This window comes from Limanda limanda, chromosome 5, assembly GCF_963576545.1.
Source record: "Limanda limanda chromosome 5, fLimLim1.1, whole genome shotgun sequence".
Taxonomy (NCBI): Eukaryota; Metazoa; Chordata; class Actinopteri; order Pleuronectiformes; family Pleuronectidae; genus Limanda; species Limanda limanda.
This window is the reverse complement of record NC_083640.1, coordinates 3599148-3626195: the sequence shown is the minus strand read 5'-3', so window position 1 is coordinate 3626195 and position 27048 is coordinate 3599148. Positions and strand designations below refer to the sequence as shown.

Genomic DNA, 27048 nt, shown 5'->3' with positions numbered 1-27048 from the left:
TGAGGATTTTATACCCATATGTAACCCAAGCATTTTTATACTATGTATTCTAATCTGCAAATATATGGATATCCTCTATCTCCTTGTACTTAAACGCAAAAATACAGTTTTTACTGCAAACACTCGGTGCCACTGCACTTTACTCAGGTACATTTCTGTTCAAACTATACAGTGAGAGGCGTCTATCATTTACATATTCATATATTTAGATTTTATTGACTTTCTTATTCTCTCTTCTGCCTCGTTCTGACTCGTCTGCTGCTGTAACACATGTGGGATCAATAAAGTCTGAACTTAACTTATCTTAACTTAACCTATCTTATCCTAACTTATCTTATCTCGTCTTGTTTCCAGAAGAAGATCCAGTTGTCGTCATGCCGTCTGTATGGGTGAGACGTGTTCTGTGTTTTCATTCTATCGAACAGGAAACGACTGAAGGAGACTTTTCAAACTAAATCTGATATGAATTCTCCACAGGAAACCCTGGAGGAGGCTTTGGAGTCCCACCCCGAGCCCCGCGTATTGGTAGGTGCAGTCGTTACATGAGAGGGTTACACAGCGATGATGAAATGATGAAGGTGATGAAGGTGATGATGAGAAAATCAAACGAATGAATGAATGAATGAATGTGTCTGTTCTGCTTCCACTTGGAAAGGGATCAGGCCTCAAGCTCAAAGACCGGATCAACGCACAAGAAGATGCCAAGGCCCTGAAGGAAGCCATGAAGGGATTAGGTAAAGACACACTCACACACTCACACACTCACACACACACACACACACACACACACACACACGCACACACACACACATCCTCATAAGTTGGCTAGACCATTTTTTTATTTAGTTCTTATTAATCACGGTCAATGATTCCTTAGACGACGTCAAACTCTCATGACAAAGAAATGTGATTGAATCTCGACTTTTAACAGTTGAAGCATTAACTTTATTTTAATTGACTATCAATGAAAAGAAAAGACAAATACACCCACATTTATAGAACTTAAATTCAGAAAAAAAAACGTTATTTTTGTTAACGTAAAAGAAATGCATTGATTCCACATGTCGGCCCTTAAGACAAGTTTAAGTTTCTCATGTCTTCTCTTCCTCAAACACTTTCTCTGAATTTATCTGTCAAATGTTTATTCTCATATTATCTATTTATATATTCAACCATATGATATTTCTGACTTGATCTTCAAACTTAAAAAAAGATCATTACTTTTGAAAGGCGCAGCATTAATTGCGTGTGTTTCTTTATTCTTAGGAACCAATGAGAAGGTGCTGGTGGAGATTTTGACCCAGAGGAGCAACGCACAGCGGCAGCAAATCAGAGAAGCCTATGAAAAGTTAACAGACCATGTAAGAACCCCCCCCCCCCCTGCCCTTGTTGACCTGTGTGTTGACACATCTGCACATTTGATTGGGTGTGCATGTGAACAGAAATGGTTTTAGGCTTAATTCAAATGAACAATGTGACCCAGTTCGTCTCCGGATCAGGTTTTTCTTCCTTTTACTCCGACTCAGCAAACTGCTCCTCGAGCTGGTTCCACTCATGAGTGACACTAATGAGTTCCTGTTTGATCAAACTCTAATTTACATTCATCCACACTCGCAGTTCATTTTCTAACTTTTTTAAGAAAATAAAATGTCTATTTGTTTGTATTGATTTGATTTAATCTCCAAAAGAGTCAGATGAACGTCCTGTGCAGCTCGGACCTGACGTGATTTTCCTGTTCTCTGGTGATTGTGTGTAGGGGTGAGGGCCGGGCCTGTGTGTGTTTGCCTGTGTGTGTGTCTGCCTGGGTGTGGCTGCCTGGTGGCTGTTCTCGTTGTGCACTCACATGCTTTTGTTTTTTTTTATGCGTTGCAGAAGCTGGAGCGCGACCTGAAGAGTGAACTCAAGGGCCACTTGGAGGATGCGCTGGTGGCGCTGGTCCAGACTCCGGCTGAGTTCGACTGCCACGAATTGATGAGGGCAATGAAAGTCAGTGTTTTTTCCCCAATTTTTAACATTGATAATAATAATAAATTCCCACACATCCTTGAAAACCTGGAAATTTAAAGACTGTGACTATGACAGTCGAATATAAATGAACATTCTTAAATATTATTCATCGTCCTTCTTGTAATTCTCTCATTGTATTTTCGCCCCTTGCGCAGAATCTTTGCAATAACTTACAACTCACATTTTATTTACACGTTTGTGACCAATAAGTCGCCAGAAAACTCCCTGGAAAGTGTCTTCATAAGAAGAGTGTGAAAGTTACATGAGTGCAGAAGGAGCTCACAGATTTAAATCCATGTTTCTGATCCAGCTCAGCCGGTCTCTCTATTAGTGTTGAGTTACTTCAGGGTAATTTCATATTTTATCAGCCTGAATAATGTTAATATCTACGATTAGGTGGTTTTAAGGTTGTTTTTTTAAGGTTTGCAGATCAATGTAAATGCAGTGTGCGAACCTGCCGTGGTAAAGCAGCTGTGTGTGTTGGTTGCAGGGAGCTGGATCCAAAGAATCCATCCTGATTGAAATCTTTGCATCGAGAACCAACGAACAGATCCGGGCTCTGAGCGACGCTTATCTGAAAGGTAAACGCACGAACATGAACACAACACGTTGGACTGGAGCTCGATCCAGGTCCATGTTTAAGAGAGGAAAGAAATTCTGATATCGATATTTGTCTGCCAGTATGTTTAAAAACTTCCTAAGTGGTTGTTATCAAACTCTTTAAACAAAGAAATGAATCTTTACTTGTTTAAATAACTTTAATGCTTAAATAACTAAAGGCCCAGCAGATTTTTCCTATTTTCTAAGTTTCTCTGGGTTTTAATTTGTTTGCAACTGGCTCTGATCTTAATGACATTTTTAATCATTCAGAACTTGAATTAAGAGTTTTAGTTTTTAATTTCTTGTCTCTTTCATACAAAGAGACGACAGGTTGTTTGAAATGATCTATTTGCTGTTTTGCGGTGACTTTTCATTCTGGATGTTTTTCCTCCCAAAGAAACCGAGCACCTGTTGATTCGTGACCTGAGGAGAGACGTTTCCGGCGACTTCTCCAAAGCGCTGTTACTCCTGCTCGAGGTTTGTCCCCGTTACACAAAGAAAGTCGATTTTAAAAAGTATAACATATGTCACCTCATAGCCTGGAGTATCATGTAGCATTCAAATATCAGACTGTCATGTTTTCTTTCTTTTCCCTGAAGAGATATTAAGAACAAATGATCAAATGAAAGTTCTTCATGTTTAGATGATTTTCGGAGCCTCCAGCAGCAACTTTACACTCAAAAAGCTTTTTAAAATGCTTTTTTAAAAAGTTTCCACAATTAGTGACTATAGAAAATCATTTTCTTTTACTGTGTCTCATGAGTTTTAATTTTTCTTTTTGTTTCCAGGCGAAAAGGGACGAGAGCGTCACCGTTGACGAAAGGTTGGCACGAAAAGACGCTAAGGTGCAGTATGATGCATTTTACAAAGAAAACTTTTAAAAATAACATATTTGTATGATACTTGTTTTTGAGTAAATTTTTCAATGATCATCTATTTTTTCACTCAGGCTCTTCAGCAAGCTGCGGAGAAGAAGTGGGGAACTGATGAGGACAAGTTCATTGAAATCCTGTGCGAGAGAAGCATGTGTCAACTCAGACAAAGTAAGTCACATTCAAAACATTCTGGTGTTTAATATCAGACTGTAATATTTGTATGAATCTGTATTATATCTGTTCTGCATATCAGGTTTCTGATGATTTGTAATCCCTGTGTTCCCTGGGTCTGCTTCTGTAATTTAGAAAATGTCCAAATGCAAGGTTATAATAAAAAGTTAAACAAAAAACAGAACAACAGAAAGGTTTTGTTAAGTTCCAGCCGGTGTTTAACCTCTTTTATTAAATGTCTGCTTTCCTTAAATGAAATGGTGTTTCCTCCAATAACAGTTCGCGTCCCTGCTCTTTGTTTTTCTGCTGCAGCTTGTGTGGAATACAGGAAGCTCGCAGGTAAAACTCTGCAGAAAAGCATCGAGAGCGAGATGAAAGGGGATCTGGAGGCGCTGCTGGTGGCCATCGGTGAGTTCACCGGTTCATCACATCACGCACCGTGTGGCCAGAAGCATGTGGACACAGATCAGTGCTCTACGTGTGTCACGTGTCAAGATCCATGAATGGTTTCCTTCGAAATCTGGGAAAATGGCAATAAATCCTCAAAAAAACATTCTCACAGTGTTAAAGTGATATAAAACAAGCCTAGATCTGCCAAAATGTCATTATTTGATTTAAATCCTTGATGAAAATATATTAATATTACATTCAAAAACAGTAGATAATGATAAAAACGTCATCCTTCTTTGTAGAAATGTTTTTAAATCTCCTTTGTTTCTCCTCCTGCAGTGAAATGTGTGAAGTCCACTCCGGCCTACTTTGCAGAGGAGCTGCACAAGAGCATGAAGGTGACTCCACTGCTTAGATTTCACTGATTATTAATAAATGAAGCAACTTTACAGATCTAAATAATAATAGAGAACTCGATTTGATTCTGTCACTACTGTTATTTTACAGAACTCAACATTACACACAAGAGTAACTGGTTGTTTGAGACTTTACTGTTGTGTTGGTTTCTCGGGTGAAAGGATTTTTTAACTCTGGTTAAAACCGGTTCACTTGAATTACGGCATCTCGGGTTTATAGTGACCTTTTGACCTTTGACTCGTCAGTTCATCCTCGAGTCCTAGAAAACACTTTCTCCTGATCTGAAGAGATTCCTTTGCGTCAGAACGTGGTTCTACCGTGTGGATCCTGTGTTTTCAGGGCGGTGGAACCTGTGAGTCGACTCTGAGCCGCATCATGGTGAGCCGGTCCGAGATCGACATGATGGACATCAGAAAGAACTACAGGCTGTTCAAGCAACACTCCCTCTACTCGGCCATCGACGTGAGAATTCATTTTCAGGATTTGTGTCTTTTTAAATGTTGTTTCATCTGCAAAAAAAAAATGATTCAAGATACAAAGGTTGAATATCGATGGTGGCCCTGAGGCTCAAGACGACACATGCAAATCAACAAAACACAAATATTGAATCAACGATACACACACACACACGATACAACCATCTAGACAAATATCTGTGTTACAGCGTGTGTTTGCTTATTTAATGATGTTGTGAGTGTTTGCACGGTGTGTTGTCGAATGAATGAGGCTTTGTTCATTTGCATGTTTTTTACGTATGTCACCTTGAGCTTCAGGGCCACCGTACAAATAACAAACCTGGTTCCTACTGAGTTTACTTATCAACTGTAACGTCCCAGCTGACTCTTTGTGTGTCTGTCTTTGTGTGTTTTCTCCTTGTTTGTGTTGTGTCCTGCAGTCGGATGTGTCCGGAGACTACGGCGACTGCATGAAGGCGCTCTGCGGAGGAGACAACTAAATCCAGAAGAATCTTTCTGACCCTCTAAAGCTTCTGTCTTTTATTTCTTCTCCTCTTCTGTGTGGTGTGTTTAACAATCATGGAAAGAAACTTTAAGAATAGTTAAAAACGTGAAAACACTTTATGTTCTTCTCTGTAATAATGAGCTTGAAAATCCTCACAATGCGACATATTTCACTGGTCCAGTACTTAAAGTTTGTTTTTAACTTTTAAACTAATTCATAAGGTGACTAAAATTATAATCCAGTATATTAATCAATTAATGGGAATTTATTTGAGGCTTATTGATTAAGCATTTGTTTACGAAGCAGCTAAATTCATATATAGATACATTAAAAAAAACGATAATATCTTTGGTGTTTTTAGTTTTATCAGTTGAATCGTTTCTGTTAAAGTTGATCAGCTCAAACAGTTTGAAAGTAAAATTAAAGATTTTTTCATTATAAGTAATGAATGTTTGAATAAATAAAGTGAAATTAGTGATTTTAAATTTTTAATTAAAATGAATTTAAACATGAAGAATTGTATGAAAATAAAGATTTCAGCTGCACATTGACCTGATGTGATGTGATGAACTGATCTGTTTGATTCCTGCTTCCTTCTCTTCTAACTTCAATAAATAAAAAATAAAATCTCTGCCAGTCATGAAGTTTTTTTTCTTATCATCTTCTCTCAGACTGATGTAATTTACAGTCTGGTAGTTCAGCAAAGTCACCAGCAGGGGGCATCACTGAGCCGACAGCAGGTTTCCCCAATGACTTTTTCGCCTGGTTAAGTTTAAAACAGGGATTTTATCCTTTTACTAATAAAAGTTGTCTCACTGAAATCTGAATATATATTTCCAATCTATTTATACTCGTATACTTTGTTAATTGACAGGAAATTAACTACAGCATTAAATATTAATGTACTGAAAAAAGTATAGTTCTCAGTCTTGAAAATGTTTCTGCTTTATATCACAACCTGAAAGCTTTGATATATAAACCCAGATACTTTTGTTTAGTGCACAGACTGTAAATAAAGATGTTTATATTATTTAAGATGTTTATCTTTATTTTCAGTATTTTTACCTAGTGGATTTACCAAAGTAAAAGATCTGATGTGGATCCAGAGTCGATTATAGTATTTCTGCAGCCTTGTCTCATCAAGTAGGAAGGACAAGTAACATCTGCATTACTGTAGTTTACTGTTATACATCCGACTGTCTGTAGTTCTTTATACTGTATGAAGCCTGTATTGTGTGACTGTATCTTCTCAGAGTTTCGCTCCAGTGCAGAAAATGAAACTCATGTGGGAGCGAAGGGGAAATGTAGGCCAAGTTCACCCATGCTCCAGACTCTGAACTGGTGTGTGTGTGTGTGTGTGTGTGTGTGTCCGTGTGTGTGTGTGTTACGCCAAGTGTAAAGCGTATCCAACTAGAATTCAAGAGCAGAGCTTTCTCTCCCTCCTGATGTGACTCCAGGAAATAGAAGCGTGTCCGTGAAGTCTCCATTCATGAAGCGAACTGCCAGTCAGACGTCACTGCTCCACTGTGTCAGGAGGGAATCGAACCGCCGGCACGACCGAGTGTAGGAAAATCGAGGACACGGAGATTCCACCAGATTCTCATACTGATGATTTCCAGTTACACTTTCTGTGAAGCTGCAACATCCTTCATGCAGCCATAACTTAATAATTCAGAATTGACTTGAATTTGTTCCATTAAATCTTTAAATAACAAGACTGTGAATCCATTGATGCAAAAGTATTTTTAGACTGGTTCCTGTTTCCTCCCAAACGATATCAAGCCCTTTACAGTCACATTCGATCCCTGTTGCTATGGGAACTGGTTTGGTATGATTTTGGGGAGATGTAAGTGGGCTGTGCTGGGAGGTCAGAGGTCAGCGCAGGACCCGGTTCCAGCAGGTCGGGTGTTGGTCCTGATCTCTGTGTTTCCAACAGGTGGCGTCATACACCTCACCAGCAGCAGCACAACAATAAGTGTGTCAGGGAGTGAAGGACCACCCCCCCCCTCTGGTAGAAACAGGATGTATCCAGACATGAGGTGACCCGGCTCTGCTCCTCCTAGTCTCTTATGTAATCCCCATCTCAGCCATGTGCCCCCCCCCAACAAACCACCGACCTCATTATGCTAACTGGGACCACGAAGTCGGTTTCCTCGACTCCGGAGGACGATGCACGAGTTCGACGGCGAAGACATGACAGAGAGAGGAAATAAAAGTGTTGGATCCTCCGGCCCACACACACTTGCCTTTTGTTCACAAGGCCTCAGGCTGGCAGCTGTCACACCGCTTCCCCCCCCGCCCCCCCCCCCCCGGCCCTGTCTGCTGACAAATCACATTGTTGTTTCTTCCTCTGCTGCATCATTAGAGTCGAAGGCGGCGTCGAGAGATCAATTCACAACCGTAATAACCAAAGAAAGCCTCATGTGTGCAAGAGACCAGCAGAGCTTTCTAAAGGGAGATCAAAGCCACAGATGAGGACAGAGCTTTGATGGTGATTTTTATTTTGAATAATAAGTGTGAGGCAGGAGGAGACGTCGCTCCTGAGCTTTGTGTCTTTCTCTGTGTGACTGCATTCTTTTCCAGCCTGTTTTTATTTTCTCCTTCCTCCACCAAGCTGCTCAGACCGTCTGTGGCTGACACCGCCCAGTTGGAGATGAGTAGTGTCTGGGCGCCTCCTCTGGAAGAACATTCCTGCCAAGACGTGAACAATAAAGTCGGGATTTCTCTATAGAATGTGGCTTCAAACGTCATATTTTGTGACTTGTGATAAAGTCAAAGACGTGAGATATGAGTATGGGGGTTTACGGCACAGCTACACAAACAGTACACGTAAGGGTTAGAGCCTCAAAGAAAACTGTAAGTGGCGTTATTACGAGTTATCCAGTCAAAAATAATACGATTTAGAATAATAACACGAAGATGTTTTGTTTACTTTGCAGTTGGGAAAAATACATTCAACCAAGAAGCCGGTATGAGTGAACTTTTTGGACTTTAGTGTCCAAACAAATGACTCACAAGAGGATTCAGATGTCAAAATTGTTTCATTATTAATCTGCTTTCAGACCTGCACTGATATACGTGAAACTGGAAGAATACAAATATCTCACTATGGCGTAAGAGACGCTGACGAAGAGGTAAACTTGGAATTACAACAGGATTCCAGAGTGTTTGGTGATGAGGGCCGATGCGGGTGTGTCAACAATAACCATGAACTTTCCAGAGCAGAAGTTATGTGTCATGTTTCGCCTCCTGCTGTTCTACAGGCTCCGCCCCTTTAGCCTGAATGTGCCAGACATTTCTCAGTCGTTGCAAAATCATTTGACGTGAACAAACTGCCCCCCTGCGTTCTTCCTATGTGAAGGGTAAACTCAGGAAAAGGCATTGTGATTCAAACTCAAATGGAAGAGTCATTACCAAATGTTTAGCCTAAGTTTCCAATCGACGAGCCACGTTTGTGCAAGAATCATATTTAGGCCCAAAACTTGGCGTTAATGAGGCAGTTTCCAGTTGTATATGAAAGTCAGTGCTTCCAGACACTTGGATCACCTGTTACTTCAATTATAATGGATTTGGCTGCAACTCTGTTTAACCCTGAAAGTCCAAAAGTGTTTTGTGGATTTAAACACTTCACCCACCACCTCCACCAGCACAGTGGTGAAGAGATAATGACCTATCTCTTCAATCAAAATAATAATCTCCTAATGTATTTTGTAAATACATGATGTATTTACTGACTGTATTCTCCTGCAGTGATTGTAACTGTTAGTTGACTTAACCATAGTATTTTATTGAATCGTCAAAAATGATTATTTATGACATTTTCCCTTGTATTACTGTATTTACATATGCATATTTATTTCATTCTTATCTTTTTATTTTTTCTTTCAATGTATTAACTCTTCATTGTACCCCCGGCACCATTGTAAATGAGGGTCTTATTCCTCAATGTGTTTTCCGAGGCTTAAATAAATAATCAATCAATCAAAAAATATCCTGTGGGTTAATAATGATTGATTGTTATTATGTATTTAGTTAAAATCACAGGTAACTAACTGTGTGTGGCACTGTTTCTCTCCCATACACCTTCCATCCACTCCGCACCAATCACAACGCGACTGGGGGGCGGGGCAGTGGGCGGGGCCGCGTCGGGTTCGGTTGTCTCTCCTGAACAACAAACCGCCCCCCTGCGCTGCAGCCTACCGCCGGGGAGGAACCACGAGTCTGACCCAGCGGGGGAGCGGAGCTGACCCACAGGGGAACCGAGCCAAGGCGCCTCGTCCGGGGGACACCTCTCAAGGAACGGCCGCTGACTCTGTGTGTGTGCACCGGGGCTTCCACAGCTCCTGGCCCGCAAGGCTGGATCGACCCAGCCGCCTGGCGACGCTCTTCACCCGCCAACCGCAACCAGAACCACCGCAGCACCACAGCTAGCTAGCAGGCTAACTAGCTAGCCTCCAGAGGAGTGGACAGGCAGCAAGGGAACAACAAGCCGGATTTAAGGAGGGGTCACCCGGCTGGAGGTGTTGCTAACCCCCGGTACTCGCCGCTTTGCCTCGCTTGTCCGCCCCGGGCTCCTGGCTCCGGAGTTCCCGCAGCCTCCTGACCCGCACTAGCCTCGGCTGGAGCTCGCTAGCCGGGATGTGTCACCGCAGCTAACCGACCCACACTTGTGTTGTGTTGTGTTGTGCTGTGTTGTGTTGTGTTGTGGTCCCCGAGAGGCCGAACAGGGGGGTGCATCATCCCGCCTAACGCCTGCTCCTTCGCCGGGCTCTGGATGTCGTGTCCCCCGCCGGCCACCGGTCCCTCCAGAAGAACCAGACGCGGGGCATGCCGGAGGAGAAAGCCCCGGGGATAAGCTCATAGGAACCGGGGACACACACTAACTCAACCGGGGTCGGTTCGATTAAACCCACACAAACCCGGGGGTTTTATATCCAGCATCAGGCCGGTGGACAGAGAGGGAAGGGCGGGGAGGATGAAGAAGTTTTCCCGGATGCCGAGGTCGGAGGGCGGCGGGCTCGGAGGCGCCGGGTCCGGCTCCAGCTCCGGGGTCAGCGGCTTCCTGGGGAAGGTGTTCGCGGTGGGTCGGTACCAGGTGACCGTGGAGGAGCTGGTGGCTGAGGGTGAGTACCGAGGAGGAGACACCCTGGTGGTCTGCGGGACACACCCGTCCTCCTGCCGGGACCCCACCCCCCCCCCCCACATGCCCCTGGTTATTGCTCTTTTCACATTTTTCCTCCATAAACATCTGCAGCTCTGTCCCCCTTGTCCCACTTGTCCCAGGCTCTGGTGTTTTAACTGGGACCACAGGGGACATGGCTGGAAGTAGAACTGGTGGAAACCCCCCCCCCCCCTCTTCCAGCTGTGGTCTACATCCTGTTTCTGATGGGGGTGGTGGGTGGGTGGTGGTGATGCAAACAACAGCCTGAGCCTCCTGTGTAAACATCTACATGCAAACTTCATCCAACATGTTCATACAAGCTCTCCTGCAGTTTGCATGAGGATTAATGTGTGTAAAAGGTTTGAGTCTCTTCTCCTTAGACTTCAGATTCTGTCCTGTTGGGTTTACGTCCACTCAAATGAGATGTCCCACTTTTATCTGGTTAGTCGTCAGGGTCGTTTTTAGCCACGAGGAAGTGTTTAGTCTTCTTTTTCATCCTAGTCACTACAGAATAAAGTGTAACTTGAGGAGACTTGACTGGAAAAAGTTCAGTCAACCTTCAAACTAAGATTCTCAGTTATGGTTTAGTCTGGACTGGACATGAGATCTCAGGCTTTTCAATTTAGACTCAACCTAAATATCAGTATTGAGATTTCCTGGGTGATGACAGGAAATACATGACACAGCAAATCCTTTAGTGCGCTCACTAAAATACAATGTGAAATAAACACTCACTTGATCAAATGTAAACAATTAAGACATGGACCTGGGATCAGACCCTGGGTCAAGACCTTGGTTCAGACACTTGGTTCAGACGTTGGTCCAGACCTTGGTTCAGAGACGTTGGTTTCAGACCTTGGTTCAGACCTTGGTCCAGACCTTGGTTCAGAGACCTTGGTTCAGAGACCTTGGTTCAGAGACCTTGGTTCAGAGACGTTGGTTTCAGACCTTGGTCCAGACCTTGGTTCAGAGACGTTGGTTTCAGACCTTGGTCCAGACCTTGGTTCAGACCTTGGTCCAGACCTGGGTTCAGACCCTGGTTCAGACCCTGGTTCAGAGACCTTGGTTCAGAGACGTTGGTGTCAGACCTTGGTTGAGACCTTGGTTCAGACACCTGGTTCAGACATTGGTTCAGACCTGGGTTCAGACCTTGGTTCAGACCTGGGTCCAGACCCTGGTTCAGACCTTCAAGTGTGAGAACGTCCCGTTGCTTGAGGATTTAAAAAAGCTTTCCAGCTTTCAGACAAACACTGAGTTCCCCCGATGAGCTTCATGTGTGAAAGCATAAAAAAGCTGGAAAGTACGAGACATTAATAAATCTATTTCGCCTGTGAGTTGTTAACGTTACTGAAATGGCCGAGCATGTTCCTTCCAGTATCCCAGCGCTGTAAACACAACACAAACCCGATCTAAACTAAATTCCGTGTGTGTCATCATATAACCATGTGAAGTGGTTCCGCCACCAGCAGACAACAAGGTGACACCGTGACCTTTGCTCTTCATTCAGTCTCCAGGTGAGAGCCGGGTTGTCTCGGCCTGTCTGGGCCTGTCTGCGCTGCTCGGCCAATCATATCACACTGTAATTAATGTGAAGCACAGCATCCTCCTCTGTGTTTAGAAATATTGCAGACCAAGAAGAAAATCGCACCTTATTCATTAAGGTATAAAGATGAATGTCAGTTTCCTACTAGAGCAGATGTGCGATTACTTCACTGACACTTTTTGTGGAAGTGTAAGAAGGAGGTTTAAAATCTTCATGAGTCAATAAAAACGTTCTGTCATCTTTACGATGTCAAACAGGAAGAACAGGAAGAGTTCAAACAATAACTTGTTAGTCAAATTTAAGTGAAATGAGTCAATTCTGTATTTGTTCTCTAATGGAAGATGATACTTCAGCTAGAAGTTCCTTAAAGGATTCAGGATTTCCCTAAGAAATGTATAAATCTAACAATCATAATCCCTTTCTATAATAACTGTGACCAACTAGAGGTTTGTATTTGTCTGTTCCGTCCTCTGCCTGTATTGTTTATTTTATTCTTACCTTGCTGTTCTTAGTTTTCAAACTAAAAGGAGAACAGCAGCTTTTCCAAAATTCTCATTTTCAGATGCTCAAAAACTTTGTAGCAGTGAACGCAGCAAAAGCGATATTTTAAAACTTAAATGAAGTTTTGTGGATGAAGCCACTCGACCGTCGGTTTGTGATAAATCCTGTGTTCTGTACGTTTTAAGCAGCAATACACCTGGTTGGGACGTCTTGTTCTATTTAAAGACTCGCTGGGCTGGTAAATATTTGGAATTATCAGAGTGGATTTACTGCTGTTGTGGCCTTGAGTGAGAAACCACACAATTAACCGATGCTATCGATCCATTTCTCCCTCTTCTCCTCATCGGGCTTGTTACCAGATGAGGTGAATAGCGGTGGTGAGTTTCCAGGGTTGTTATTCCAGGGGCTGCTGCACACTGAGTGTCACTGGGTCAGTTGTGCGACTGATTGTCCCGATAGTGAGTGGATCATGTGATGTTTGTGAGTGGCTCGTGTCCCATTCACTTGTTCAACGGTTGCATACTTAGCAGCCGTGGCATTTTAATGAAGAGCACGAGTTTCCCCGTAAAGCCGAAACGCTCAGATATAGTTTTTTTTGCAGAAAGGAAACCAAATAAAACCCAGGAAAACATTACATCACCTCAATATATATTCAAATAAAGCTCAGAAGCTCCTGACAGCACTTGGTGAGCAGCTCTTTCCAGAGATACACGTGTATCTGCAGAGAGGGATGGTTTCTACATCGAGGAGGAACACAGTCATTTCCGTCCACTGCCCTTCAGCCTCTGTGGTTTCTCCTCCGTCGGGTTCCGTCTCCGAGAGGAACTCAGAAAATGACAAGTAGGAACAGGATGCATCTGTGAGCATGTCACCCTTCATCCACTGACTCTCACTGCACCGGCTCGGAAAGTCTCGGAATGCTCGGAAATACATTGGATAAAACTATTTGGAAAAAGTTCAGTAGTTGCACAAAAAGCTCAAAAAAGTTTAAAGACGTCAGACTAGAAAGACTGGAACTCTCATATCCTGACACTTCTGTTTTAAAAGAATAGTTTTAATTAATTTCACTGTGATTAAAAACAATTGCATTGAAAAGTGAAGCCAAACTGTCTCAATTGCCCCCTGGTGGCTGGCTGCAGTATAGGTCAAAACCACTGATGTTCAAGTGTTCGAGTTTCTGATAAGTTTGGTTTGAGCTTAGATATCGAAAGCTATAAAAATGAGCTGCAACGTATATATTGGTCGAATCGCTCCATTCATTCGTCTGCAGGATATTTTGGCTTCATTTCTGGATAGTGGGCGGAGTTAGAGACACGTGAGTGAGTCTTTATATAAAGTCTACAATGTCAGAGTCTCCCTGTTTGTGCTCGTTCATACCCTAGATTTTAAATTCTTTTTAAAAAGTCCCAGTTTGAGCAGCTACACAAACTGTCCCCAGAGTATTTGCTCCGGTCTGCTGTGGTAATATCTCATCGAGCTCTTTGCCGAGCGGCAGCAGCAGATAACCGTCTCTGGAGCACGTTGTGTTTGTCAGCTCAACTTGCACAACAGCCCTCATGTCCGTGTGTTATTAATTGACCAGACCACGACTGGTTCACGTCTGCTGTACCTTCCTCTCACTGCAGGTACAAGGTTAATATTTGCATAAGTCGGTTATTTCCCTTTCTTTTGGTTGATGGTTTCACTTCCAGTTTTCAAGCACGTTAACTGGAACTTTATTATTTCATCGCTGCTTCAAATCAGGCCTGACTCTCAGCTGGTCCATCTCTAATGACACACGTCTGTCACTAAACAAAAAGCCTCTTTTCTCTCGACATGCTGACTTCACATAACTTCACCCTGGTTGCTCGCTGTCAGCAGATTCTCGTCATGTTGTCCCTGTGAGTCACGGGCTGCAGAGACGGCGAGCAGCCTAAGACGTCTGGCCTCGGCTGCAGCGACTCGCTGACCACGGCGAGTTGCAGATCAGATCGTGCAAACAGGAGAAACGCAAACACTGTCTCCATGCAAACAGTGAGTGTGTTGGTGGTGAACACGCGGCCTCTTCACCTTGGCCTTTGTCTCTTGGGAATCTGGACCGACGCCATGCATTCACCAAAAGTCTGTTTTATCAGTTCATATGAAGTTCCAGCTGATGTTTCTCTCGCCGATACGCCACAAGCGCTTCGGGAATTGTGTTTGTTAAGCTCTTTGTTGTGAATTTGTGTTGAGAAGATAATAAATAGAAGCTGAAGCCGACTGCTGAGTAAATACACTTTGGATATCTGCTGCCCTTTTGGTGTCCGACTCAGTTGAGATAAAGTGCAAAGCAGTCGGCTCGCGGCTGAGTGATGTGGTTGAAACCAGTACTAGTGATAATATTTTCTCATGATAGTGATTGAAAAACAGTTTCCTTGGTTTGGTGTTTTTACAGCGATGCTTTGCTCACAGCTCTGGTTTAGTCTGGAAGCAGCTCTGAGTTAAAACAACAACCAGATAAGAATTTACAACTCTGGAAACCAGCAGTTGTTGTTTCTCCTCGTGTGTGTTTGATTGGCCGACACAGCGGCTTGCAGGATGACATCACATTGTGTCAAAGTTGAGTTATGCACAACTTGTGTTTGCATGACCCTGTTTTCTGTTAGGAGGATGATTTCATAACAATGGGCTTCACTTCGTCTTTCTGTGAGGAAAGAGCTGTGGTGGTCGTGTTGTGAAACATGATGACGAGTAAAGATTGAAACCAGGATGTGACTTAGTAAAACTCAAACCTCCACCAGGGCCCAACAGTCTCCTTACAATTAATCCAGCTCCACCACATAGAATTATAGATATCAATCCCTTAAATACATATCTTATCGTCAAGATCCATAAATTGTTCCCTGTGAAATGCCATAAAGCGACTTTAAATACCTTGCATCCGCCTGACAAACAGGGATAAATACTACAATTTAAGATAAGATATGATAAAATCTAAAAAGTCAGATAATAAAACCATTGTATAACAATAGGATAGATGGAGAATAGGATAAATACCTTTACCGATCTCTTCAGATTTCTGTACAGATTGTTTACACAGAGCAGGTCTAATTGTTGTGATGTCATAAGACTTCATTGATCATTGCAGTGCAGTTCTGATGTTGTTTTTTTTAATGACCTATTTGAACCTTGCTCACTGCCAGGGGGGGGGGGTGAGAATGCACTGACATTATTAGCATACTGTACTGGTGATGAATAGGCACATTGTGTCCTTTTGTTGTCTTATTCCAGGACTCCAGAAAGAATGCTGGTACGATGCAGCTCTTGGTCCCGTGATGGGAACCGCTGCCTTTGTGCTGGCTCATTGAGGCCTTTCTGTTTCTGCATCTCTGCCCCCCCCCCCTCCACCCTCCCTTCCCTTTTGGTGAAACTGCAAACGAATGATTTTCTACCGATTCATCGTCGCCTGATCTGAAGGCGGCATCGAAGCCGAACGTGGGCGTGGCCTCGGCTCAGAGGGAGACTCCAAACAGGAAGACACTGACATGGACAACATTTCACTTCAGTGCAAATTAACATCGTTCCTGTATTTAGTGAAATCTAATTCAGTGTTCGAACAAGATAATATTCTGCTCTTGTGTCAGAGCTCAAAGTTTCATAACTCCTCCTCCTGGGAGATGTCTTGGTCAAAAGTGTCTTTAGGAACTGTTATGGAAATTTTCATACCAACGGCAAGCAAACAATTATCAATCTGGAAGTTTAATTCTAACACTGCAGTCGTGGCTCAAAGCTCATAACACAGTGATAGTTATGAGGCAATGGCAGTGAACAAAGGGAGATCCATACATTTATACTGGTTTAACTCCTCCTCACACAGGAGAATATGGTAGTCCAATCAGCTCCCTGGATTTACTGACAGAATGCTCAGTCATTGTATAGATGAAGCCACAATCTAAAGGCTTCCAGGAGCAATATGCATAGTGTTACCGTGAGCTACAACTTCTGATTTAAAGTCTTGAATCACAGAAACACATTTGTCAGTAATCTCTTCTACATATATGTCATTTGTTTCATTAAACATATCTAAATACAGAAATTCCCATTACAGAACCATAGACAACAGCAATCTAGTTTTTATTGTTTTTCTGTGGAAAAAAAGTTCGTCCTTCAAGTGCGTCGGTCAGAGTTTATCACCAAACGGCTTCCAAATCTGTCTAAATGTAAATATTCAGAAATCAAGTAAAAGCAGACATTTGTGATAAATTATGAAAGGCGATTTTTCGCTCTGCTCTTTCTGTCAATAAGCCATCAGGACTTGTGTAAATATAAAAACCTGTTTCCTGGCCTGCTCCTAGCATAATTCAGTTTTTACCAGAGACTTAAGAACAGGTTTGAAGCTGATCACATGTGAGCAGCTTCAAATGTGTCTGTATGACATGTGTCTGTATGTGAGCTCACGTGTGATTACTGCACGGCTCCACTGGATTGGACGATGAGTCAGAAGTGACGAGCGATTGGCTCAGTCTTAACGACGGAGGCCGTGGGAACAGAAACAAGTTGATGCCATCGTGTCACTCTGGTCTTATGAAGCCGTCTATTCTGGCTTTATTCAGCATGTTTGAATATTGGGAGGAAGAGGAGCTGCGTCGCCCGTCTTTACAGTAGAGTATGATAACAACCTGTGTCCTTCTCCTTCTGCTTCACCTCCTCTCTCGTTCCTTTTCTCACGGCCACTTGTGTCTGTCGGCTCCGTTCTAAGCCCTGTTGAGGTTTGATGAATGAGAACCAGCTGCTCTCACTAAGCCCAGGATATCAAAACATGGACAGTTGTTGCTGCACCAACCTTTTATGGAAGAAACACTTGAGTCTCCTCGCATCTTTCACCTCCGTCAGGGTGGGAATGAGATAAACTGAAGTGGAGGCCAGAGGGGAAGGATGGAAAGGGGGGGGGGTGGTCCTCGTCCAGGTTGACGGTTTCAAGTTGGCAAACCACAAAGTGTCTGAAGTGGTGTTTGCAGTTCTCACTCGTTACACAGGAGTGACTGTGCACACCAGAATTTAGCTGAGTGTCACCACCACCACCTACCCCCCCCTCTGTGGGCAGAGCACCACCTTCACCTCAGAAAGTAAAGAGTATCTGACCTGAAACAACCTTTGTCATATCCCTGCTATGCTCATGCATGCTAGACTTTGTCTCAGAGGGAACTTAGTCGACGGTTTTTGTTGTTAAGTTGCTTTTAAATTCCAGATTAGAATATTGATCTTTCAAATAGAGACATCACTAAAAACCCAGGTTAGTTTTTTATAACTTGAAAGGACCAGAAAGAAATGACAAGTTGGTGCCGGGTTCTGCCGGTGAGAAGCTCGCAGAGTGCAGAATTTCTCACCTGCTTGTTAAAGAGTTTTAAAAAAGTGACTTTTATTTTCAGGCCGAGCTCCTTTTTTCATCCATGGGTTCTAAGAGAGTTTCTGTCGTAACTCCGATCAACTTGAGTGAAACAGATTAGGCAGTGATCTTAAGTCACTGGCCTCAAGTCGGCTGAAGAACGAGAGAAGTCTCAGGTCTGATGAGCTGGTCGGAGTCCTTCCTCTGCCTGTATTGTTTATTTTATTCTTACTTTGCTGTTCTTACTTTTCAAACTAAAAGAAGACCAGCAGCTTTTCCAAAATTCTCATTTTCAGGCGCTCAAAAACTCTGTAGAAGTGAACGCAGCAAAAGCGATATTTTATAAACATAAATGTAGTTTTGTGGATGTAGCCTGTGCTCTGTAAGATTTAAGCAAGAATAAACCTCCTGCCAAGAAACACCGAATAGAAAACTCAAGAACAAGCCACAGTAATGTTATACACAGTAAATCATTCGTAATGTTGGAGTATGACATCCCAACCTTTTGATATTGATTCCCAGTTTGAAACCTGTGTATATTCTGCTCCTACATTCTGAAACCTACACGTGAGACTGCCTGGACTTTGATGGAGCTTCAGTTTCCCACTTACCAAATGGCTTGTTTGGCCGCAGCATCAATCAGCTGAAGAACAAAAGTTTCTTTCCGCATTAGTCTGTGTAATAGCAAATCTCAAAGGATTTTCTCAAGCGCAGGGGATCAAAAAGTCGTTATTGGTAATTAGCCGGAGCAGCTGGCACAGCGTGGCAAACTGGTGAGGGCCGCGACGCCTGCTAATGGAAATCCGTTTCCTACATTAACTGTGTGGAGGATTTGGCACCTGTTAGTCCACGAGAAGAAAAGCATCTCCACGAGTAGAACTGAAGGTATCAGACAGCAGGTCCCTGATGGTGGAAGAACTTTGCTTTGGATCAGGTTTTAGTGTTTTTTAGGAGGCCGTGTTTGTGCTGCAGCCTCGAGCATCAATTTGTGAATGATATTTAATATGTGTAAGAACCGTACTTCAGAAAGATTCTATCATCAGCCCCAACACATTTCAAGTTTATTTTCCAGTGTTTGTGAATTCAAGTGAAGAACAGTAACTAGTATAATAGTTTGGATTGTTTGTTAAAGCTCTGGATGGAACATAAATATTTCAACAATTATACTAGAGTGAAAAGCTGTAATCAAATAGATCAGAAACGTGAGTTGCTGCAGATCTTATTGAATATGTGAGATCCTGCTTCACTGTCACAAAGCCTCAAGTCAAACAGTGAGATATTAAATCGTATATTTATTACTCAAAATACTTGATTTCCTATTCATGAATACCACAACTACAAGTTTTTCACTCTTATCATTTTACTTCCATGTCAATGCACAAGTAATTTACTATCTTCTACTATAGAGGATCCCTTCTTTGAAATAACACTCACTTAAAGACATGCAGGTGAAAGAAGGCAAATAATAATATTGTCTATATTTCTCATTTTAATCTTTTTGCAGTGGAAACATGTTGAGCAGTTTAACTCAGTGCAACCACTTGCAACTTAAGTTAAAGTTACACTTCTCTTAAAGCTAATCAGCCATGAAGACTTGTAGGGGAAGTGTTGTGGGTTTCATGATGGAGGGGGGGCCCCCGTGGAGGAAATACCCCAGCAACCCCCCACTGCTGACATAACCACTGTCAGTTGAACCGCACTCTTAGTTTGCGGCTCTTAAAAGACTTCACTTCTGCTAAAGTAAAACTTAGTGGGTTAGAATGATGAAGAGGAAAAAAGAAGATGTCAGTCAGAGCGGTTTGTTATCACAGATGACATCATGCGTCAGAGGAAGAACATCTGTGCCTCCTTTTTTTTTTGCTGAGCAGAAACTGTGAATGCGTCCTCTCTCTCTTTTGCAGCGTGTTACTTAATCCTCTAATCCTCCCTCACTGACAGACTTCTCTTCCACTACTGAAGTTTGATCTTTTTTTAAATTCTTGCCTGTATCACAAGGCATAAGGAGTGTCTGTTCCCGGTGAGTCAGGAGTGAAGTCAGAGTCCCTCGTGCTGGATGCAGAGGAAACTTCTCCAATAATTACAGCCCTTGCTCAGTCACAGGCTTTAAAGGAGACATATTATGCCCATTTTACCACAGTTGATAATGGTTCCTTGGGGTCTTAATGAAATGTCTGTAACATATTTTGGTCAAAACACCACAAGGATAATTTAAAACAGCATTCCTATTACCCTGTCTAACGCAACCCTTCTTAGATTGACCTGTTTTGAGTGCCCCTCCCTCACCTCTCCTCCCTCCTTCACGAGATACAAGCGCCCAGATTTTTAGCTATCCGTTACCTCTGTAGAAATATTGCTACTGGAGACGAAGATACAATCTTGAAACCATATTGTTTTGAACCAGAGTCAGGTGGGCCGAAGCCGCGAGCTAACTGGGCCGGTGGAGCCGGGCCATGTAGGGAGCCTATGACGTCAGTTCTGGTCGTAATCCCATTCGTCACCATCTAGAGTAGCGTTTCTGACATAGAGAAACCACATCAAATCGCGGGAGTTGTTTTTTTCCATATTTTTTGTGATGGTAGACATGCTAGATATCCAAATGAACGTGTAGAAGCACTACGAAAGTGGAATTTTTATGCTAAGGAGAGATTTAAGACGTGAAAGTGGATGTGTGTGTGTGTGAGTGACAGGGGGGGCTGGGCGGTGAGAGGGGGGCGGGGAGGTGAGAGAGGGGGGGGGGCGGGGGGACTCAAAACAGGTCAATCTGAGGAGGGCTGTTTTAGACAGGGTAAAAAAGGTGCTGTTTTAAATGATCCTTGTGGTATTTTGACCAAAATATGTTACAGACATTTCATTAAGACCCCAAGGAACCATATCAACTTGTGGTAAAATGGGCACAATATGTCTCCTTTAATGTCAGTAACACCCCCACCCGGCCTGATGGGTGCGGGGGGGTTTTCCTTCCAACTGTCGCTGACACCTGAACACGTCCTCACGCTGGAGCACTTCAGCAGCTCTCAGCGCTGCAGCCAGGAAACAGACGAGCAGGAACAAGGACGATGAGACGTGACTAATGGTCGCTGAGCGTCGGACATGCTGTCAGCTGCTCTCTCGTCCCCTGAAGGGTTTCACTTACACGTCTGTGCGTGAGAAACAAGGCCGTGATGTATTATCACTCTGTAATTTAGACGTGGATCTAATCGTCTTTTGATTTTTTTTTGTCAAATCGTGAGTGAAACATGTGGGAACAATGTGCAGATTTATCAGGTCCCGGTGTTTCCCACGGAACTGAGATCCAATGGGTGTAGCTACTGCTGGGGGTCGGGGGGGTTGTGATTGTCCTGTGAACATTATCTGTATGCCATCATGCACACCTGGTTCAAGGGGGGTGCACATGCGTCTATGTTTAATTAATCAAAATTTAAAGCAGGAGGGTTTGTGCAAAACAGAAGTTTTAATGCTCTTATGAGAAGTGTTCAAATCATTTTAATCCATAAATCTAGCAAGACCAACTAAACTATGGTGCGCTGCCACATTTTAGGCAATTCATGGAAATAGGAAACACTATAAATGGCAAATACCTTTTTTAATACAAGCCACATCTACTTGTCGCTAACGGTTGAGGTTCAATAACATTAAATCAAATATTGATTAACCCAAAATCTGTTCATCAAATCCACTTTTATTCCTTATATCCAATCTATGTCCGTCTAACCTTAACCAACAAGTCGTATATTAGTTGATATTCAAAGTTTGATGGCAGTCGTCTAGAATACAACTCACATTACTGACAGCTTTGTTCTAATATTCATATTTTTGTAAATATTCTGTTTAGTTAAATGCCCCCTGAATGTTTTCACATCAATTGTTAATAATAATAATAAGTAAAAGATGAGAATTAAGGTTAATGACTTAATTTTAAAAGAAAACAAACCTGCTATTGGAGACATTTTAATTGGATATATACTTAATTTCATTCGTAAGTGGTCTCATCCATCAAATGGTATATTGGCGACAGTTTGTTTTAGTTGTTGATGTTTGTGAGCATCTCATTCTTTGAGCCTCCACACATGATGATATTTGCATTTCCCTCCGAAGCACCTTGTTGTTTTGCAGCATGTTAACGTTTGCACCAGTGAAGCCAGTGTCGGCTGCAGACGGCTTTGTTGCTGCCGCTGGTTGAATCCAGTCTCCTGTACAGTGAGGGACAGTGTTGTTGGTTTCCTCACTGGTCCAGGAAGTTGGTATGCTGCACACAAAGCCGCTCCTGAAACAAATCATCCCATCCAGAGCCACTCGGGAGAATAATACACTCGATAGTGGAGCACTTGCATGTGGCTGGCGTAGTCGTCCGGGGCAACAAAAGGCTCAGGGTGGAGATCTAGTGAGAACCAGATCCTGGAGCACACGCCTCCCTAACACTGTCAGTGGAAACTACCAGCGTTAGGCCGACTGACAGGAGAGACACTGGTGTTCATTAGGGATGGAGGAAAAAATCGATTCAGTTACGAATCGCGATTCTTGTGTATGACATTTTTTTTTTTTTAAACTTATTTTTTGGTTTTTACGGGGGGGGATATATGGAGGGAGCAAGTTGACCAGCTCTTGTTTTTGCACAAGAATCTAAACATATCCAAGCACTAGCTTTGTATCGCCTACATGCAAACAACAATAGCCTACTTTTTGTTTATTTCAAAGTTTATATTCTAAGTAAACTTTTATTCATTCTATTTAATTAACCTTTTATTTATTGTTTAAAAGTAGCCTAAGTGGCATACATTTCTTTTTTTTTTTTTTTTTTTTTTTATAATTTATTTTTAAAGAAACAAAGATACAATGAACATACATACATAAAACGAATCGAAACAAACAAAAAGAAAGAAAAACACTTTTTGGTCACCTATACATATTTACCGATGGTACACAGATGATGATAAATTCAGTCAATGCATATAGTAACAGGTCAGTGATGATCCTGTGAGGTTAAAAACACAATCCATTTTCCCCAATACTGCAGATATTTGTCAAATCGTAGATTCAGCGAAAAAAAACATTCTCTCCATATTTTGAATATCAGTTACAGTATCTATCCAGTCAGTCTCTGTTGGGGGTTCAGCCTGTAGCCATTTTCGTGTTACAGCTTTCTTGCTGGCTGCTAATAGTATCTTTAACAAATATTTGTCTTGCTTTCCATGGTCCAGTATTTAAAAAAAAAAAAATAACCAAAAGAAATCGCAGGAAATCGTAATATTGAATCGCAATACCCACAGAATCGCAATACATATCGTATCGCCACCTAAGTATCGTGATAGTATTGTATCGGGAGGTCCCTGCCGATTCCCGTCCCTAGTGTTGATAGGATTTTAAAATCGAGCTTAAACCAAGACACCGACTTTATGTCTGTATCACGGTACAACCATGAACCACTGCAGGTTTTTACCTCGTGTTCCCACCTTGAAAACTCCTGGAGCCGGCCCAGATTCTGTGCTTTACTCGTCCTCATAGATCATCTGAAGTTCCAGAACACGTCGACCTTGAGAGCCGTCCTTGACAGAGTCTGCAAACGAGTTTAGTGGTGAATTATAGACGACAGGAGTTGAAGGACCTTGAAGAGTCAGAGCAGAGTATTCGCACCACTCGTGAATCTCCTCAACAGGGATGGTCTCGTTATCCATCAATGTTTATCTGAGATCACTTGTCATTTGGCTCCTTCCAAGTGAACGTGACTGAGAACAGTTTTCCAGTCTGCATTAGATCTAAGGCAACACACTGAGAGTGGAGCTTCCCAGTTTGTTCAGTGTTCAGTTTTCCAGAGTTTCTCCTTTTGTCTCGAGTCCATGCTGAAGCAGCCGGCTCCTTTCAGCTTCCTGGCCCGTCGCCCGAGCAAATGGATTCTTCCTTGTGAAATCTGTCATCCGGCCTAATCATCCCACCACATGTTCTCGCCTGCATTATCTCCTTAAAGTGGATGTCAGCTCTGTCTCTGCAAGTCCTACATCTGTGTGTGAACATAAAGCTTGGGAATGAGTCACTGGTCGTTTGTTTCCATACACACCCGGGTCATGAAGCAGAATCTTAGAGCTCGCTGGAAGTCCTCGTCCTGTTGTTTTTAAAACTTGTTCCTCTCACAAGACTAGGTCATATGATTCAGTCCCTCGCACCCCCCCCCCTCCACTCCGCACTTAAGTGCCTTGTTACAGGAAATCAATGCAAACCCGGCCCTCCGGTTTGGAGTGACCATCACGCTGACCTTAGCAACGAGCAGCGTCCAGCAGGTGTGAACAGCTCGGGCTCAGGTTCTCTGTCTCGGTGTTTCATTCTTTTTTGAAATGGCAGAAAGTCTGAGGATAAAAACTGCCGGCGAACTCCATTCAGAGGAACAGGATCTTTTCATTCTCTTACATTACTCCAAATGAATCTAGAAATAGTCCAAGTTATTTATTTATTTATTTTTAACTTATTTTTTATTTAGATTTCAACAAAACAATATGCATTTTCAGTCTTTGTCCATTTTTCAATTGTATACAATATTGTTATACTTGGTAGATTCAAGTACAGTGAGCAATGCATAGAAAGAACAACAAACATCAAACAGTGCTCACTCCAAGAGAAAAAGAGGGGGGATCAGAATAAGAATAAATTGTTGATTAAATACATAATTTATTAAATTGAAAGAAGAAAGAAAAAAGAAAAAACAAGTAAAATTAAAACATTTTTGAGCACGTTAAAGCCCTCAAAAAGCCAATTCATTTAAGCGGAGAAAAATGATAATAGGAATAATAATAATCATTTCAATTTCAATAGGGCCTCCCACCGATTTCGGTGCTTGGGGCCCTAATTAAAATAAAACCAGGGATAAAGAAATAGTAATTGTCCACTCCAGAATGTAGTATCATAGGTGCTATATATGCTTTTCAGAGAGGATGGTGTATAATATGTGAATAGGGAGAGTTGACAGATTATTGTATTAAAAACGCAGAGACAGGACCCCATCGTTTAGTAAAGATAGACTTTTGGAGCAGTTCAAGTTATTTAAAGTCAGTAGAAGTTTGCAAACTCTAGGGCTGAATTTTAAATATGGACGAGGAGATATTATTATTATCTTATTTTGGGATGTCACGAGAACCGATACTTCCTTATTCTCCACAGTCTCATGGCACCGAACGACACTGACCTGCTGCTGCTTCCCTCATTTCATCAATCTGCTGCTGGTTTACATCAACATGCACAAGTGTGGGGGGGGGGGATTATTGAGAAAAAATGGACAACACAAGTTAAAATGTCGTTTTGGTGTTTAATGGTGGTTTCTGCTGTTACACAATCAGCTGCTCTCCTCCACTGGTTTCAGTTGCAGCGCTGCCATAGCGGCTTGTCTGTTGTCTGATTGGCTGCCTGTCCCCCCCCCCTCTAATCTGATCATGTGTGTTACAGTAACTCTCACTGTTGTGACAACATGCAAACACTGAGCTTGAGTGTGTTTTCATGTTTTCTGTGAGTAGCAGGTGCTGGAACCTCAGTTCTCAGACCTGTGGGAACGATCCACCTGCAGGATTTATCAGTTTTTATTGTTCCACCGTCCTCACAACACAACTCCTGAGATTTGTTTCAACATAAAGCCGATGGACTCTTCAATGCAGGCCTTTGTGTTCACTGGTCACTTTCACCCCCCCACCCGCCCCCCCTTCAGCCCCTTTCTACTCATTCCCAGTCCAAATCCATGCTGTTCTTTCAGATGACCCAAGGTGACTGGTTAGGGAACAAGCTCTCCATTGTGGATCTTTTCTCTTTCCCCTCGCTGGTCGATGGACTTTGATGCTCGCCACTCAATGATTCAACCTCTGCTAATGAGACACGGGGGACTGTCCTGTCCCAGTTTGTGTCCTCTCACTCAGAGACCAGGACAGGACAGGGACAGCAGCTTGTGGCCCCTGGTTCAAACACCTTATGTCTTTAAAATCCTATTTAACAGCAAACTCCACTCACCCAGGGTCATTCAAGCTTCTCATCTGATTCTGGTAAATCCTTTTGTGTGTTTTATAAATCGAGTGACTTCATTTACTCCGGGATTAGACCCAGCTGGAGATCGGCCAGAGCTAAATGAGCTTATGCTTCTACAAGAAATAAGCATGGTTAGCGGCTGCTGCTAAATAACAGCTTGCGGAAATAAATCTTTGATTATATTTAATTGGATTGACCGATTTTCTTCTGAAATGGAAAAACTTCTAAACAGCACAAGTGGGGCATGAAATGTCTTTTCATGGGCAGCTCAACAAAACTCTGTGTGGGGAGTTGAGTTGTTTCAGGGGATCACTGTTGTGAAATATCTTTATAAAATGTATGAAAAGACAAAGAATCTGCTTATGTAAATATCAACTCATCATCTTGTGTGTGTTTATTTCCCAGGAGGCTTCTCCGTGGTGTTTCTGGCTCGTACGCACAGCGGCGTGCGATGTGCTCTCAAGCGCATGTACGTCAACAACGTCCCGGATCTGAACGTCTACAAGAGAGAGATCACTATCATGGTAAGACCCCTCTCCTGCTCGTCTTTATTCTAAGGGCTTTGCCAATTTCACATTCATTTAGATTTCCTCTAATATTAATCAAATAAAAGCAAATGTATGTTATATATTGGTATAATATTACCTGTTTTTAATCATTATAATCCACTACAAATGTCTAAAAATCCGTAAAATGGGGTCTGGCCTTTTTTCCGGAGTTCACAACAACAGAAAAACTTCCAAAAACATTCATGACGTATAAATTCTTCTGTGGAACGCCTGGTGTTTTTATTTTTCGGCACATTAACGTCTTCCTTTATTGCCAAAAGCCGTCGAATCACGTTGTCTTTCCAAGTTAACGTCTTCATCAGAGTCTTCTACTTCTTCTCTTAATAATCTTACGATATTTGCATTCTTCCGTGTTAGAACTCATTAACACGGTCAAACGCAATTAATTATTCTTCTGGGTTCTCACTTGGGCTCTTCCAGACATTGGAAAAGTTCCTGAAAATGTCCAAAGTAACTGAGTCAAACATTTACATCCTTGCTTACAGCTCCTCCGGGAAAAATCAGGAAAATGCTCG

The 27048-nt window shown here is 42.4% G+C and overlaps 2 protein-coding genes across 2 annotated transcripts in view; both read left to right on the top strand.

Moving 5' to 3' along the window:
• Window positions 1-374: 374 nt before the first annotated feature.
• anxa3a (annexin A3a) lies at window positions 375-5415 on the top strand. Its single transcript, XM_061071020.1, has 13 exons — window positions 375-389; window positions 478-525; window positions 656-734; window positions 1267-1361; window positions 1873-1986; window positions 2498-2588; window positions 3005-3084; window positions 3396-3452; window positions 3557-3650; window positions 3966-4061; window positions 4383-4441; window positions 4800-4922; window positions 5356-5415. The coding sequence occupies exons 1-13, from the start codon at window positions 375-377 to the stop codon at window positions 5413-5415; spliced, it is 1011 nt and encodes a 336-aa protein (XP_060927003.1).
• Window positions 5416-9629: 4214 nt separating this feature from the next.
• Window positions 9630-27048, top strand: part of bmp2k (BMP2 inducible kinase) — a 42148-nt gene continuing 24729 nt past the window's right edge. Inside the window, exons 1-2 of the mRNA XM_061071548.1 lie at window positions 9630-10543; window positions 26370-26488. Coding sequence (XP_060927531.1) covers window positions 10396-10543; window positions 26370-26488 — 267 coding nt within the window. The 5' untranslated portion in view covers window positions 9630-10395. The remainder of the gene's footprint in view (window positions 10544-26369; window positions 26489-27048) is intronic.